The sequence below is a fragment of the Desmodus rotundus genome, chromosome 3 (assembly GCF_022682495.2).
Source record: "Desmodus rotundus isolate HL8 chromosome 3, HLdesRot8A.1, whole genome shotgun sequence".
Taxonomy (NCBI): Eukaryota; Metazoa; Chordata; class Mammalia; order Chiroptera; family Phyllostomidae; genus Desmodus; species Desmodus rotundus.
The window spans coordinates 132,600,802-132,619,517 of NC_071389.1; the positions used below are offsets into that span (position 1 = coordinate 132,600,802).

At 37.8% G+C, this 18,716-nt stretch overlaps 1 protein-coding gene across 15 annotated transcripts in view; it reads left to right on the forward strand.

Moving 5' to 3' along the window:
• The window catches only part of OSBPL8 (oxysterol binding protein like 8), a 179,621-nt gene that overhangs the window by 93,637 nt on the left and 67,268 nt on the right, over positions 1-18,716 (forward strand). Inside the window, exon 1 of one of the 15 annotated variants that reach the window (XM_024579724.3) lies at positions 18,380-18,539. The exons of the other annotated variants lie outside the window; for them this stretch is intronic. Within the exon in view, the coding sequence (XP_024435492.2) occupies positions 18,395-18,539 (145 nt within the window). The 5' untranslated portion in view covers positions 18,380-18,394. Of the gene's footprint in view, positions 1-18,379; positions 18,540-18,716 lie in introns of those variants that run through there. 15 annotated transcript variants of the gene reach the window in all.

Sequence of the window (18,716 nt, forward strand, 5' to 3'; positions counted from 1 at the left end):
TCATACTCTCTGTGGCAAAACCAAAAATACCTCCCACTTTGGTTTAAAGTGATACTGGGTTATAATAGTGTTCATAGCTGCTCAGAATAGTTGACAGAGATTCTTTTTAGAGAAAGAGTATTTTAAACCCAGGCCTCAAAGAATTACATATGAGCTCATAATTTAAAATCAGTAAACAACAACAATGAGTTGCCCTGTGTACCTATTAAAATGGCTAAAATTTAAAACACTGAGAACACCAAATGCTAGCAAGGGTGTGGAAAAATCAGTAAACACATGGGGTAACAAGCCACCATCAGAGAGAATCTGCATAAACTACCCACCATCCAGACCAATGTCTGCACCAATAGGATTAAGTTGCGAATTACAATTTAATGGATTAAAGGCAACATTAAAAGAGATAATGCTAAGGACCTTTCAGAATTGATGAAAGACAACAGTCCTCTGATTAAAGAGGCCTTACGTTTCCCAAGTGGCCATTCCATACCCTTTCCCGGGAGCCAGTCTGGTGCTTTCCCCTCATGGGAGAGCCTAGCAATGCGCTCCGGATTTCCAGCAGGCCCAAACTCTGGGCTTGGAGGCCCCACCTGCTTTCCTAACAGGGGCTTATTTGCCAAGTTCAGGGAAATAACCCTAGACAGACTCAGATGTGTAGCACGGGGATGGGAGAACACAGCTACCATCTTTCCTGAAGTCTGAACTTCATGGAAGCCCCTCCCATGGGAGACCCCGGCATCCCATCCTTCAGATTCTGCCATATGGAAATATGCTTAGCATCACTAGCCATCAGAGAGATGCAAATTAAAACAAGGAAATATCACCTGACACCTGTCAAAATGGCTGGCGTTACTAAATCAACAAACAACAAGTGCTGGCATGCATGTGGAGAAAAGGGAGCCTTACTGCACTGTTGGTGGGGATGCAGACTGGTGCAACCATTCTGGCAAACAGTATGGTGTTTCCTCACAAAATTAAAAGTCGAACTGCCTTTTGACCCAGTGATTCCACTTCTGGGAATATATCCAAAGAATCCTGAAACACCAATTCGAAAGAATATACACACCCCTATGTTTATAGCAGTATATTTTTACAATAGCCAAGATTTGCAAAGAGCCTAAGTACCCACCAGTAAGATGAATGGATAAAAAAGCTCTGGTGCATTTACACAATGGAATACTATGCAGCAGTAAAAATTAAAGTATTTTAAAAATTAAATTCTTACCTTTGCAACAGCATGGATGGAACTGGAGACTATTATGCTAAGTGAAATAAGCCAGTCAATGAAAGACAAATACCATATGATCTCACTTATTACTAGAATCTAATGAACAGAAACTAATGAGCAAAACAGAATTAGAGGCATAGAAACAGAATAGACTGACAGCTGTAAGAGAGGAGGTGGGAGGTGGAGACTCTTTGAAGGAAGGAGAAGGTATTAGACAGGAACTTGTATGAAGGACCCATGGATGTCAACAATGGTGTGGAGATTGACTGTTGGCTGGAGGAACAGGGGCAGAGGGGAAATAATTGGAACAACTAACTGTAATAGCATAAACAAACAATGTATAGAATTAGGAACAAGAAAAAGGTGTGTACCACCTACACTTCATTAGAACAGTGCACTTGAAATTCAGCCAGTCAATAAGGTAAAAGTAATAAAAGTAAAGGAAGAAAGAAATTTTTCTTTATAGCTAGTATAATTGTTTATACAGATTCACAGGTAAATTATTAACATTATTAAGAAGTTATTGGATATATATTAACTGCAGTTCTATGTACCAGTAACAAATGGTTAGAAAAATGCAAATCAAAAAATACTGTTTAAAATAATGGCATGTGGTACATAGCCATAAATAAAAAAAAGATATGTGAAATCTTTACATATTCTAAGTATAACATTATGTCTTTTCAGTAAATGGAGAGATATACTGTGTTTCCAATTGGGAAATTCAATATTATTAGCATGTCACTTCTCAAATTGACTTTACCTGTTCAATGTGTTTTGAGTCCATTTTTTAACAGGATTTTCATGGTACTTGAAATGGTCATAGTACCTCGATTAGACCTTTTTTTAATTCTCTAGGGAGAGCAAAGGGCAAAATAGAGTTAAGACATTCCTGAAGAAGCAGAGCCAAGTAAGGGTTGAGGGTTACATAGCCTTACTATAATGTTCTAGTAAATAGTGCAAGAGGTGTTATTGCTCAAATAGACAAAGAAATGAATGGAACACAACAGAGACTTAGGAACACACCCAAGCATATATGGAAACTCAATTTGTAACATATTGATCAATAAATCATTTGGGGGAAATTAGTTTATATGAGAAAAAAATGAAAACAGTTTTTTCCCACTATTTACAAAATCAATTCCAGATTAAATGTGAAAGATAAAGCTTTTAAACTTAACAAACTACAGAAAAATATTTTTATATCTTTGGTGGGAGAAGTGGTTTACACACACACACAACACACACACGTGCACCCCTGAAGCCTGAAAGACTGACATTCTGCCTTGTTGACTTTAAAAACATCTGTTCATTAAAAGATACCATAAAAAATAGTAAAGAAGCAGATCTCAATGCAGGTAACTAACAAATAATAAATATTCAGGAAAAGTAAAGTATTCTTATGGATCAACCAAAAGACTAAAACCCACTAGAAAAACATGTCCAAAACTCGATGGATATACAGGAAGATGGCGGCAACATAGGTGGGAGCAGAATTCACTTCCCCTCAGTGCCAGGGAAATACCTAGCTGATCTGAGGAGCAGAGCGAACAGCCAACAGTACTCCAGCATATACGAAGATTAGAGACCAAAGATAGAGGACACTGAAAGATCTGACGGTAAGAAGAGTGCTCAAGGACAATAAGGTCCCCGGGACCCGGGACCGCGCGGTACGAGGGCTGCAGAGGCGCCAGCCCTGGCGCAGGGGCTGCTGCAGGAGTCCTGAGAGAGGGCCAGGCTGCGCTGTGAGCAGCCAGGTGCTTGATTGGACCAGGGGGGCTTGAAAAGGAGGAATTTCTCAAAAAGAAAAAGAAAATAGAGACACTCAGGGGCTAGTTAGAGAACTCTCGGTGGTGGCCGAGGCCCCTGGCGCCCCTCCCCCCTCCGCCCCTGGACTGCGAACGGGGAACGCGGGATAAGCAGCACCGGCGCTCACCTGAGGTCCGGTTGCGCGCGGCAGCGCGCGCGCAGATTAGCGAACGGGGCCCGTACATGAAACCCCGGAGGGGCGCCCACACCTGAAACCTCCGAGATCTTTTGGAGCAGAGACTAGCTGCTCCACCCACAGACCCAAAACCTCGGAACCGAGGACCGCGTGATTCGGTCCCAGGGCGGCCCCGCCCACCCGAGAGTCTCAAGCCCCGGGCGGCTGGATCGGGCCCCCAAGCGTAGAGCCTCTGGCTCGGCGGCGGGCTGCGCGCTCACCAAGCGTAGGGCCGGCTGGAAGCGCACTTCCCAAGCACAAAGGGGCTGGCGAGAGACGTAACACCAAGGCGGCTGAACCAGCAGTTTGCGGCGCGCCAGCCTCCCTAGCCTGGGCGGCTCGATTGGTCGGCCGGCTGCGCGCTCAGAGCCCAAATAACGTCACAAACCCGAAGCGGCTGGATTCCCCTGCTGCGCGCGCACGCGTCCGGAGCCAAAGCGGCTGGAGCGGCCACTCGAGAGTCCCAAGAACAAAGCTGCTGGATCGGCTGATCAACGGCCTGATTGCCTGCCAGGGACCACACCTACAAAACAGTGAAGAGTGTGACCCAGGAAGGAAGAAAAGTGAAACCAATCCTTCCAACCACCGCCTCCCGTTGCACAGACAGGACAACAGCAGAAATAACCTGAACGGTTTAAAGCCAACAGAAGATTTTTTTTTTTTTTCCCTTTTTTTTTTTTTTTTTTTTTTTTTCCCTTTTCCTTTCCCCCTGAACTCCTTCTTCCTCTCTCTCTCTTTTTTTTCTTTCATTCCTTCTTCCTCCCATCCTTTACCATTTTTATGTCTTCTTCCTCCCTTCTTTTATCTATTTCTATGTTTTAATTTTTGTTAAAATTCCTTCTTATCTTGCCTCCGATCTTTCTTTAATCCTTCTTCCCTCCTTCCTCCCTTTCCTCCTTTCCTATTTCCTTTTTCCCTCCTTCCCATCTTTGGTTTTTTTTGTTTGTTTGTTTGTTTGTTTGTTTTTTCCTTTTCTTTCTCCCCCCCTTTCTATTTTTCCCACAGGTGCGACAACAAAACCTGGAGTGCTGAAAAGACTAGAGTTAGACCGTGTTAAACACATAAACGTCAGCTCAAGACCAGTGAGCACAGGAGAGTAAGGAGACAGCACCACCGAATCCCATTGGCATTCTACCATAGAAGTTCATATCATAAACCCAGGGATTCAGAACAAAGCAATTTAAGAAGCAGAGGCCAACAAGAAGAGCCTCACAAACAATGGGAAGACAAAGAAACAATTCCCAGATGAAAGGAAAGGAGGAAGTCTCAGAAAGAATACTAACCGAAAAAGAGGCAAGTCAACTATCAGATACTGAGTTCAAAGCAATGGTCATCAGGAAGCTCACTGAGCTCTCTGAGCTCAAAGAGAACTACCAGAAACTACAAGGAAACTACAATGAACTCACTGCAAACTATATCAACATGAAAAAGGAAATAGAAAATATCAACAAGAGCCAAGAGGAAATGAAGAATACAATTTCTGAATTGAAGAACACAGTAGAAGGAATTAAAAGCAGACTTGATGAAGCAGAGGATCGGATCAGCGAGCTGGAGGATAAAGTAGAAAAAAACACCCAGAAGGAACAAGAAAAGGAAAAGAGGCTCAGAAAGAATGAAGAGGCAATAAGGGAAATGCAGGACAACATGAAACGTAACAACATCCGTATAATAGGAATACCAGAAGGAGAAGAAGAAGAGCAAGGGATAGAAAACCTGTTTGAAAAAGTAATGATGGAAAATTTCCCTAATCTGAGGAGAGAAAAAGTCACCCAAATCCAGGAATCACAGAGAGTCCCAAACAAGAGGAACCCAAAGAGACCCACTGCAAGACACATCATAATTAAAATGGCAAATTTCCAAGACAAAGAGAGGATCTTAAAGGCAGCAAGGGAGAAAAAGGAAGTAACATACAAGGGAGCCCCAATAAGGTTAGCAACTGACTTCTCAATGGAAACGCTCCAAGCCAGAAGAGAATGGCAAAAAATATTCCAAGTAATGAGAACCAGAGGCCTCCAACCAAGACTACTTTACCCAGCAAGGCTCTCAATCAAGATAGAAGACCAAATAAAGAGCTTCCCAGACAAAAGAAGTCTAAAAGAATACAGCTCCACCAAACCAGCTCTGCAAGAGATGCTAAAGGGACTGCTTTAAGGAAAGGAAGGAAAAGAGAAAGACAGAGGAACACAGGTAGGAAATAATGGCAATGAATAACTACCTATCGATAATAACCTTAAATGTAAATGGATTAAATGCTCCAATCAAAAGACATAGAACAGCTGAATGGATAAGAAAACATGACCCACACATATGCTGCCTACAAGAAACCCATCTCAGGACAAAAGACTCACACAGACTGAAAGTGAAGGGCTGGAAACAAATTTTCCAAGCAAACGGACAGGAAAAAAAAGCAGGGGTAGCAATACTCATATCAGACAAAATAGACTTCCAAAGAAGGGCCATAAAGAGAGACCCAGAAGGTCACTTCATAATACTCAAAGGAAGAATCCACCAAGAAGACATAAACATTATAAATATATATGCACCCAACATAGGAGCACCCAAATACATAAAGAAAATCTTGGAGGATTTCAAGAAAGATATTGACAGCAACACAATTATAGTAGGGGATTTTAACACCCCACTATCAAAAATGGACAGGTCTTCCAAACAAAAGATTAACAAAGATATTGTGTCACTTAACAATACCCTAGAGGAAATGGACTTAACTGATATATACAGAGCTTTTCATCCCAAAGAAGCAAAATACACATTCTTTTCAAGTGTCCATGGATCTTTTTCAAAGATAGACCACATGATAGGACACAAAGCAACCCTCAACAAATTCAAGAAAATTGAAATCATATCAAGCATCTTCTCTGACCACAAGGGTCTGAAACTAGAAACCAACCCCAAGGGTAAAAACCCAAAACACTCAAAATCATGGAGACTGAATAACATGCTATTAAACAATGAATGGGTCAAGAACGAGATTAGGGAAGAAATCAAAAACTTCCTGGAAACAAATGAAAACGAACTCACAACAACCCAAAACCTATGGGACACAGCTAAGGCAGTCCTGAGAGGGAAGTTCATAGCAATACAGGCCTACCTTAAGAAGTTAGAAACAGTTCACACAAACAACCTAACCCTACGCCTACAAGAACTGGAGGAACAACAACAAAGACAGCCCAGAGCAAGCAGAAGGAAGGAAATAACCAAGATCAGAGCAGAACTAAATGACATAGAGACTAAAAGCACAATTGTAAGGATCAATGAATCCAGAAGCTGGTTCTTTGAAAAGATAAACAAAATCGACAAGCCTTTAAGTAGGCTTATCAAGAAGAAAAGAGAGAGGATCCAAATAAACAGAATTAGAAATGAAAGTGGAGAGATTACAACTGATACCACAGAAATACAAAGGATCGTAAGAAATTACTATGAAGACCTATATGCTAAGAAATTTGAAAACCTAGATGAAATGGACACATTTCTAGAAAAATATAATCTTCCAAAACTGAATGAAGAAGAAGCAGAAAACCTGAACAGACCAATATCAGCAAAGGAAATTGAAGAAGTCATCAAGAAACTCCCATCACACAAAAGCCCTGGACCAGATGGTTTCACAGGAGATTTCTACAAAGCATTTAAGGAAGAACTAACCCCTATCCTTCACAGACTATTCGAAAAAATCCAAACTGATGGAAGACTCCCAAACTCTTTTTATGAAGCCAACATCATCCTAATCCCAAAACCAGATAAAGACACAACGAAGAAAGAAAACTTCAGGCCAATATCGCTGATGAACATAGACGCTAAAATTCTCAACAAAATATTAGCAAACCGCATCCAGCAATATATTAAAAAGATCATCCACCATGACCAAGTGGGATTCATCCCAGGGATGCAAGGATGGTACAATATTCGCAAATCAATAAACATAATACATCACATCAACAACAGCAAAGACAAAAATCACATGATCATATCAATAGATGCGGAAAAAGCATTCGATAAGATACAGCACCCATTTCTGATAAAAACACTCAGCCAAGTGGGAATAAAGGGAGCAGTCCTCAACATAATTAAGGCCATATATGAGAGACCTACAGCCAGCATCACATTCAATGGACAAAAACTTAGAGCTTTCCCACTAAGATCAGGAACAAGACAAGGATGCCCTCTCTCACCACTCCTATTCAACATAGTATTGGAAGTCCTAGCCACAGCAATCAGACAAGAAAAAGCAATAAAAGGCATCCAAATTGGAAAGGAGGAAATGAAACTGTCACTGTTTGCAGACGACATGATAGTGTACATGGAAAACCCTATAGACTCCACTCAAAAACTACTCGACCTAATAAATGAATTTGGCAAAATAGCTGGATACAGAGTCAATACCCAGAAATCAAAGGCATTCCTGTACACCAACAACGAAACTGCAGAAACACAAATCAGGAAAAAAATCCCATTCAATATAGCAACAAGAAAAATAAAGTACCTAGGAATAAACCTAACCAAGGAGGTAAAAGACCTGTACTCAGAAAACTACACAACACTGAAGAAAGAAATTAAGGAAGATACAAACAAATGGAAGCATGTACCATGTTCATGGATTGGAAGAATTAACATCATCAAAATGGCCATACTACCCAAAGCAATTTATAGATTCAATGCAATCCCTATTAGAGTACCCATGACATATTTCACAGATATAGAACAAACATTACAGAAATTCATATGGAACCATAAACGACCTCGAATAGCAGCAGCAATTTTGAGAAAGAAGGACAAAGCAGGAGGTATCACAATACCTGATATCAAACTGTATTACAAGGCAACGGTAATCAAAACAGCCTGGTACTGGCATAAAAACAGGCTCATAGACCAATGGAACAGAATAGAGAGCCCAGAAATAAACTCAAATCTATACGATCAATTAATATTTGACAAAGGAGGCAGGAGCATAAAATGGAGCAAAAACAGTCTCTTCAACAGATGGTGTTGGGAGATCTGGACAGCTACGTGCAAAAAAATGAAACTCGATCACCAACTTACGCCATACACGAAAATAAACTCAAGATGGATAAAAGACTTAAATATAAGCCGTAACACCATAAAAGTCCTTGAAGAAAACATTGGCAGGAAAATCTCAGACATTCCACGCAGCAACATCCTCACAGACACATCCCCTAAAGCAAGGGACATAAAGGAAAGAATAAACAAATGGGACCTCATCAAAATAAAAAGCTTCTGCATGGCTAAAGAAAACAGCACCAAATTACAAAGAGAACCAACAATATGGGAAAGCATATTTGCCAATGATACCTCAGACAAGGGCCTGATCTCCAAAATATATAAAGAACTCACACGACTCCACTCCAGGAAGACAAACAACCCAATTAAAAAATGGGCAAAGGACTTGAACAGACACTTCTCCAAGGAAGACATACAGAAGGCCCAGAGACATATGAAAAGATGCTCAGCATCACTAGCCATCAGAGAGATGCAAATTAAAACCACAATGAGGTATCATCTCACACCAGTCAGAATGGCCAACATAAACAAATCCACAAACAAATGTTGGAGAGGATGCGGAGAAAAGGGAACCCTAGTGCACTGTTGGTGGGAATGCAGACTGGTGAGGCCACTGTGGAAAACAATATGGAATTTCCTCAGAAAACTAAAAATGGAACTGCCCTTTGACCCAGCAATTCCGCTGCTGGGATTATACCCTAAGAACACTGAAACACCAATCCAAAAGAATCTGTGCACCCCAATGTTCATAGCAGCACAATTTACAATAGCCAAATACTGGAAGCAACCGAAGTGCCCATCAGCAAACGAGTGGATCCAAAAACTATGGTATATTTACACAATGGAATTCTACGCAGCAGAGAGAAAGAAGGAGCTTATACCCTTTGCAACAGCATGGATGAAACTGGAGAGCATTATGCTAAGTGAAATAAGCCAGGAAGTGAGGGACAAATACCATATGATCTCACCTTTAACTGGAACATAAGCAATAGAAGGAAAAAGCAAACAAAATATAACCAGAGACATTGAAGTTAAGAACAATGTAACAATAGCAAGGGCGGGGGTGGGGGGTGGGGGCGGGGACAGTAGGTAGAGGGGATTACAGGAACTACTATAAAGGACACATGAACAAATCCAAGGGGGAGGGTGGAGAGGGGGGAGGGAAGTGGGTTCACCTGGGGTGGGGTGAAGGGATGGGGGAAAAGGCATACAACTGTAATTAAATAACAATAAATAAATTAAAAAAAAAAAAAAAAAAAAAAAAAAAAAACATGTCCAAAACTCATGAATAGCTATTCACAGAAGAGGTAAAAGGGATGGTGATGAAGTGTGAAAGGATGCTTAATATTATTAGGAAACTGGCAAAGGTAAATGTCACACCCACTAGGTTGAAGTAATTTTAAAGTCTGACAATTGCAAATGTCAGTGAGGATGTGAAACAGCAGGAATTCTCATTTACTGCTGGCAGAAGCATGAGTTGGTAGAATGATTCTGTAGAACAGTTTTGGCATTACACAGTAAAGGTGAGGGTTACACAAACCCTCAGGGGCATGTAATCTGCGGCCCATGGGCCGCATTTGGCCCAGGGTGACTATGAATGTGGCCCAACACAAAGTCATAAGTTTACTTAAAACCTTTTTTTTTCGCTCATCAGTTTTTGTTAGTGTTTGTGTGTTTAATGTGTGGCCTGACACAACTCTTCTTCCAGTGTGGCCCAGAGACACTGAAAGGTTAGACACCCCAACTTAGCTTTTATACTCCTTAGTACACCCTAGACTTAGTGACACTCTCAAAAAATATGTACTAGCAGAATTGTTTGTAAGAGATAAAAATCTGGAAAAATCCAAATGTGCTATCATTGTTGGAATAAACATACCTACATTACAGTATATTCATAAAGTAGACTCTCATACAACAATGAATGATTTAAAGCTACAGACATCAACCGGGAAAAATATACAAAACGAATTAAAATTCTTGCAGTATGATGACAATTATGTAAAGTTTTTCAACTTTAAAAACTTTAAATGAATGAAAGTAAAATGAATCAATACATTGTATAGGGATAGAAACATGGTAAAAAACAGAATGAGTAAAACAGAATTTGGGAAAATGGTTAGAAGGGAGGGGGTGCAATGAGGCACTCATGGGAACCTTCAAAGGCACTTATAATGCTATTTCTTCTTAACTTGGCGGTCATTAGCTAGGTTTTCATTTTTATTAATGATGTTTAAAATGTACATATGTTATAGACACTCTTGTATATGCATATATAGAATAAATGCATTGCTCTCATTTTTTACAGTGGACTGGTACTTGTCCCTGTGGTTCTTTCCTAGTTCTGTAACTAAATGAGAAAAATAAGTACACTAATAAGAGTTTGTCATTAGGTTGAATTCCTTCAGTGTAAAGGACTGTCCTTTATTATGAAATTGTAGTGTTCTTGCTATCTGATGTTTAATGTCTCTTTATAAGTTGATAGAGACTGTGAATTATACGTGTTTAAAAATGTCTTATCTAGATGAAAACGCTGATAGTAGTGCCACAATTTGGGGGGAAATTTTTAGTGATCCACAGCATTTAAATCTAGGAACTATAGGTTTGTGTCATTTACCTGTGCGAGGAGATTGTGGATATATGGTAAATATAAGGAAATTTTTGTCACTAAATGGAGTAATAGAACATGAAGTTAGTTGGATACGTGGATACAACTGTGGAACCAAAAGAGCTGCTTCAGGACCTTGCTGGTCTCATCATTACAAAATTTCTAGAGTGTGGCAGCCTGTCACTTAATTTATGTCCAATTTCAAAGCCTCCTCAGTTGGGTGGATTCTCTGGTGGGTAAGGAAAAAGATGTGAGCGTTGGCACTGATATTTGAGTAACAGCTGGGAGAGGGAATGGAGAGATCAGTATTCATGCTTGTCATGCTAAAAGACAACATTGTCTTGTAACTGGGATCTCATGCTTAGAGAGAAGGGCTAGAAGTTGCATTACTTTTGGAACACTTAATGGGTGTAGTAGGGAATGCAATTTTCTTTATGTGCTATGTTTTGAGAACTTAGTTATATGGAAGGAAAGAGTAGTAGCTTTTTTTTTCCCTAACAATATTTGCACAGATTTCTAGTGGAAGAATCCTTGAAACATAGATGTTTTTTAAGTTTTGAGTTGAGTCTTTGATTTACAAACTATATTTATATGTAAAGGATGATCCAGTTAATGGACTCTCCTACAGACTACCCTTTCTTCTTCACTATCATTAAACTGTACCTCATTTCCCCCTCCCTATCACAGACCCGATTGTTGCCTGGGACCTTCGTTTTTATCCCTGGTCTTTGAGTCTCATCTGACCACAAAACTGCTTGATGCTGCGTCTGTGTTGATAGGCCTGGGGAAAGGAAAGTGAGGAGGAGTAGGAAAGTAAACGCTACTCCCATTCCTACATTCTAACCTTGGCTCTATTCTAGTTTATTCTGTGACCATAAGCATATGTCTCTCAGAGCCTGATTACCTTATCTATAAAATCAGTATACTACTCATTTTATACATCATATTGTTGCTATTTAAATCTATTGAGAATATATATATAAACACTAATTACTGTATAATGATGAGGTAATATTATAGTGGTTGCATTCATGGGTACTATTAGTTTAGTACATTTTTAGTTAAATAGATTTTTGTGGACAGTCTTATAAGCCTAAGCATGTCATTGAACATTTACTTTGTAGAAATAGTCTCTGCGTTTAAATCAGCTTTTAATGAACATGCATTCACACATATATTGAAAAGCTCAATAATGAGTAGCAACTAGGGACTATTATGTTCATAAGTATATTGTGCTTAATATGGTGGCTAACACATAGTAGGTGCTCACTAAATTTTTGTTGAATGATCATATAATACACATGAGTTATTAAAAGAACTTGTCATCCCACAGAAAGTACTATCTTGTACTTATTGCAGTGAATGTGGATCTCTAGACAAGAATGCTTTTCAGTCTAAGACTGTCTTGGGCCATCCTTTCAATTTTATATGTTCATTTGCATGTGCTTTTATGTTGAGAACATAGTTAATATTGAGAACCTAAGAGTTATTTTCTGAGAAAATGTAGGATAATAAGATTGCTTTATGTAATTTTTAAGCCATATAATCAGCAACAAGGTATTACTAATTACAGCTAAGAAACTATTTTGCCATATCGGAGGATGGAAATTGACAGAGAGCTGTATTGTTGAGCTTTATTCTGTTTTTAAGGAAAGGTCATTATCTCCCATCTCAATTTATATGTTCTTTGAAAGGTTATTAATAGACTTGTTTGCTAAGCCTGAGCCACTTCAGTGTGTGAATTGTATTTTTATTTGAATTGCTTGCACTGTAACAGAACTTATTGCTGAATTTGTGTAGTGACATTTTCATATATTTAGTTCATTTTATAGGGTAGTGGTTCTCTTCATGTTTGGACATAGTACTTTCTTAAATTCTTGTTGGTTACTTTTGTTTTCAGTATTTTAATCTTTTTTCAACTCTTCTTGTTGCTTTAAGGACTTTAAAATCTTTTAAAGCCTTGTTTTATTATCTTGGAATTTGAGATAAAGTATATAGTTTTTATACTTTCGTCCTAATTTAAACTAGTGTATTTTATCATGACTATTCATGTGGAACTTTATAGAATTTAAGTGGAGTTTCCAACTACCAAATTAGATTATTTCATTCATCATTTTGTAAAGCGATGGTCCGGAGTTTGTCCAGAGAACTCATCAGAGCTCTAGGATTACAGTGAGGTGCCTTCTCCAGTCCTAATCTTTTGGCTCTATAGAAAGAGAAATTAAAGCTGGGCATTTTCCTTGGACAGGAACATCTAGAAAATCTTTTCGTTATGGCCTTTTGTGGCTTTGTCCTCTGTTTGGGTGTCTGCCACTTTAATATTGAAAGACCAGAGGTAATGTATGTAGTTGGTCTCTTCAATGGCAAGCTGTTAATAAAGTTTTGCAATTAGTTATTTTTAGTTTTAAGGAATAGCAAAAGAAATAATATTGTTTATGTCATGTTTTCCAGTTTTGACCATGGCCCATGTAAGAAATACATTTTATGTCACTATCTAAAACATTATATATATACACATATATGTTATATAAAAAGCATAAAACAAATGATGTATGAAAGAACTTGCCTTTTGATATCAGAATGTGGTGTACTCTATTTTTCCTACCTTGGCTTCTTCTACTTTATTTTTTAAAATACTATTTGTGACTCACTAAATTGATTTGTCTGACTTACCAACAAGTAGTGACTTGAATTTTGTAAAGCATTTTTAAATAAGTAGGTTTATCCATAGGTTAAAATCTATTTCTAATATAAATGTCTGACATGACTTTCAAAATTGTCTGCCTTTCCCCCACATCAAATCATTGTGAGCATAAATATAAATGTATATGTGTCATATATAAATTATTTTAATGACCTGGCAACATTATTTTTTTCTAATTTTTACTTCTTTTAATACATAAATAATGTAATGTAAAATGGGAGAAATGGTAATTCAAGTATAAACCCAGATATGTTTTAAGTATTCAGCCTCGCTGTGAACTGTACGGTGATTGGATCTAGCCGGCATGACACAGCAAACGTGACCGGGCTGTAGGTCTTCAAGAGAGGTAAATCAGGCTTTGAGCATAATTTGATCCCTAGTCTGACATTAAAACTACTACAGAATCCAGAGTGACTACAAGTAATTGTGAAATTAAATTGATATCACAAGAGATACATAAAAATGTTTTAAAAGTAGATCTTTGGTTTAGAATAATAAATCTAGACTTTGGTTTTAAATTAGCAGTTGCCTTAAAAAAATTGTTTTCTCAAAGTTCTAAAAGTGTTTTTTTTTCTTTATTGAAGAAGAGAGTATTTGTGCTTCTCTTGTGAAGTTAATTGCCCATAAGTTTGTTTACACACTTCCCTGAGATCATTGGAATATATTGGTTTTCTTTGAATTTGATTATAGACTTGAAAATGTAAGTTATTGTTACTATTTTGCATTTACAAAACACTTTATATTGATCAAAACACTATTTACATGTATATTTATACTTCTCCTCACAATTATTTGATGTGAAGGCAAGGCAGATGATAATTGAGCCAGATGCAGGACCCAGACATATTAGCTCCTGTTGTTGTTTTCACTGGTTTTATTTGAAGTCAGTGCTTTTTTTACTTTACTATGTATTTTCATCAAGTGAGTTTATCAACTAGTTTTAAATCTTCAATTTAAAGAATGTTAATGGAAGCTTTGTGAAGTTTGTGTAAATACGGGTACCATATTTATTTACCACCATTCAGATGGAGTAAGAAAGATGGAGTTCCAAGGAAGATAGACAAATGAATAAGCATATGAAAAGAATTGCACAATTAAAGATACAATGCTATAACCACTGTCAACCTATTAGAATAGCCAAGAGCTAGCACACTGATGTCATCATTGTGGAGCAGCAGGAGCTCTAATCCATTGCTGATGGGAATGCACAATGGTACAGCCAAAACCTGGAAGCAAACAAGATACCCTTCAGTAGCTGAGTGGATGGATAAACTGTGATACATCCAGACAATGGAATATTATTCAGGGCTAAAATGAATTGAGATGTCAAGCTATGAAAAGCCATAAGGAACCTGAAGTGCATATTATTAAGTGAAGAAAGCCAACCTGAAAAGGCTTCATGCTATGTGATTCCACCTGTGTGACATCATGGTCAAGGCGAAACTATGGAGACAGTAAAAAAAAATCAGTAGTTTCCAGAAGTTAACAGGGGAGGGAGGAATGAACAGGGGGAACACAGATTTTTAGGACAGTGAGAATACTCTGCTGATACTGTAATGATGGATGCATGCCATTATACATTTATGTAAACCCACAGAATGTACACCCCCAAAAGTGAGCCCTCAGGTTTGCTGTGGACTTTAGGTGATTATGATGTGTCAGTGTAGGTTCATCATCTATAACAAATGTACCCTTGTGATGGGGGAGATTTATAGTAGGGGAAGCATGTATTTGTGGAGGCGGAGGATATGTGGGAAATCTCTGTATCTTTCACTTTTGCTGTGAACCTAAAACTACATGTAAAAATAGAGTCTTAAAAACAAAAAAAAAGAACAATGTATTGGAAGTATCCTCAGCTTACTCAGCTTATCCAAGCATCAGGTCATGGGGGAAAGAGGAAATTTCATTAGCTTGCTATCAAGACAAGCCAAGGTCAGAAAAGAATTTGGGCAAAGCTCATGGAAACAATTTGTCCTTGGTTTAAAAAGAGGATAGTACAGTGGTAGGGAACTTCTTGGTGATGACAGCTATTTTCTACTGAGTGTCCTGTTTCCTATATCCCATGCATTTTTTCTTTTTAAAGATTTTATTTATTTATTTCTAGAGATAGAAGAAGTGAGGGAGAAAGAGAGGGAGAGAAACATCACTGTGTGGGAGAAACATGATTGGTTACCTCTTGCACATGCCCTCCCTGGGGACTGGGCCTGCAACCCAGGCATGTGCTCTGACCAGGAGTCAAATTGGCGACCTTTTGCTTTGTGAGCAGACACTCAACCAAGTGAGCCTTGCCAGTCAGGGCCCATGTATTCTTAATTTGCTATCACCTTTTGGTAGAGTCTACGATATTCTAGTATGGCCTTTCTCAATTGGGGTCCTATGAGAGAAGTAAGGACTAAAGAAAATAATTTAAGTGACTGTTTTCTCAGTTCTACCAAGGATATGTGTGTGGTTAGAGCCATTATAGATACAGGGAGAAAAAGTTAATTCATTTCGAAGAGTAGATATTTAGTGCATTAGGCCTACTTCTGTTGTAACCCCTCCACTCCAGGTGAGAAGAGTTAATTTAGTAAATTCTTTAAAAACATGCATGGAAAGTAAAATTTTGAGATCTTGCATAGTCAAAAAAATATTTTACTGTAATATGTTATTGATAGTTTGGCTGAGTATGTAATCCTAATTTAGAGGTCATTTTACTTCCAGTTTTGAAGGCATTACTTATACTTTCGTCCTGATTCCAGTATTATTGTTGATGCAGTAGCTTATCGGATTCCTCATCTAGAGGAAGGTGGTGCTGTGGATTATGTGCAAAGTGTTCCTTTGGTATAAGTAGGGTTAGTTTTTACTGCTGTTGGTTTGTGATTTGGCTTTCTTGGGTCTGCAAGACAGTGACTGCTTGTTTATCGCATACTTTCCAGTGTCAAATTAATGTTGTTGATGTAACCTTTTCTGGATACGTACTTGTGGGATACATGCCCATACATGTTTATCATTTTTTAAAAATACTCCTTTTCTGTAATTTTAGTTGAGATTTAGGAGGGAACACATTAGGTCATTGTCTTCATTCTGCTATTTCAACCTGGTACATTTCTATATGTTACATGTTATCCAATTTGATATAATAATCTCATAATGTAGGTAATATTATTAGCATTTTATAGGTGAGGAAACACAGGCCCAGAGAAATTAAGTTAATTGCTCAAATATATACAGCTAGGATAGAACTAGGATTTGAACCCAAGGAGTTTAATTTTAAATCCTGCAGAATTATTACAATATAATGCCTTTTGTGGTATTATGTCATTATGTCCTTTATGCCTTGAGAGACAAGCACCATTGTATGAATTAATTATAATTATTTCTCTATTATCTATAATTAATGCTAATTTATATTTCATGAAATAGAGATAAGCAAAAATGAAACAAAAACAAACCCTGTTGTAGTTTTGGTTATCAGCCATAAACTTTTCATCATTAATTGATTTTGAAATTTCTTTGCCTAAGAAAGAATATTATATACAGGAAATCGAGTTTGTTTTTAAGTGGTTTTCCTAGGAAAGAGAAAGTCTTAGGTTATAGGGAATGCCGAAGTGTATGAGTGGAGTACCAGCCTTGAAGTGTGTGCATAATGAAGAAGGAAACTGCTGTCATCATAAGGTACTTAAATGAAGCACTAAATCAATTGTAACGAATTAGTTGTTGTCCTACTAAGGGGGTGCATTTACAGGCTGAAAGTAAAAACTGTGACCAGAAAAACCATTCTAGGATATATAAAGAAAATAATTTACTAGAATTTTTTCACTTCAATTAAGGTAGAGTAAGGTAAATGGATTTTAATATAACTAGGAAAAAATTTTTTGGAATTTTCAGATTAGCTATAAAGACATGACATAGTTTAACATTTTGGCTGTAGGTACTTTCCTGTTAGATTTAATACTGTGAGATCATACCAGTCACTTAGTTTTAACCTAGTAAAGAAAGAGAAGAGATTTCTTTCTTTACTGTGATATAAAGTACATTATTAATAGAAAGTGCATTTTCTAATAGAAGAGTTTTAAGTGGAAAATACTCATTGGTAGATTATATATTTTGAAAAGTTTAAATGTAATAAAGAACTGTAGCAACTCATACCTGTTTTAAGGGAACATATATTGGAGCATACAGGATTATTATGGTGTCTTTTTAATCTTCTGTGCTAATTGGTTTGGATTAAGACTCTCTTAATGACATATATCCCTGCCAGAGGTGAAAGTTAAATGTTTATCATTTGCCTTAGCTGTTGGAATACATTAAAATTGTACTTGAAAGAATATCTTTCCTTATGAATTCTTAATCATGGCTGAACCAAGCAGTAGATTAGATCTAAATCTAGAGGCTTCAGGAAGGATAGACAGTGTCATGTTTATATCCATTTTTGAAGTAAGCAAAAACTGCAAAGGAAAGAATCAGAAGAGGTGGGTAGTGTGGTGGATACTACGGAAACTGGTTTTATTACTTCATCCTGAATCTCTTAAGTATTGATCTTGCTTTTTTTCCCCTAAAGCAGCAGTTCAGTGTAGGGCATTCCTGGAAGATAAAACATTAGCAGAATAGCCTTTCTTGCTTATCAGGTCATTTAAAAAAATAGCACCGTGGTTTAATGCCTTTTCTGTTGGTCTTTTTCTCTCTCTGTTTACTGCTGATCTGACAGCCTCTGGTCCTTCTCCTTTGCTGTTAAATGTGTGTGTCCTTTGTTTGTTCTGGTGGGTTTTGCTACATTTGGATGCGAGGGAAAAGCCTGTCGTTGCCATACTGATCTAATTAGCCTTCTGAGTGAACATATACGTTAAATAGGCTTTCTAAACCATGAAAGAAGAGAGCTCACGACAACGTAGATTTTCCTCCTGTACTGTGGTTTCGCCTGTTTTATTTCCTCCACGCATTGATGGCCGAAAGCTTATCCGGAATGCTTCATTTGGAGGATATAATGAACTTTCTCCTTCGCTGCCAGGTTTGTTTTTTAGTCTACATTCTATTCTTAATTTCTTGCTGTCATTTAAATAAATTAGGCCTTTTAATATCTTAAAACTGCTTTGGTTTAAACACAACAATTCTATATGAAAGATTAGCTTTTAGTAACTGCTGCTGTATCACTTGGCTTTTCCATATTTTCTCTTACAATCTCTCT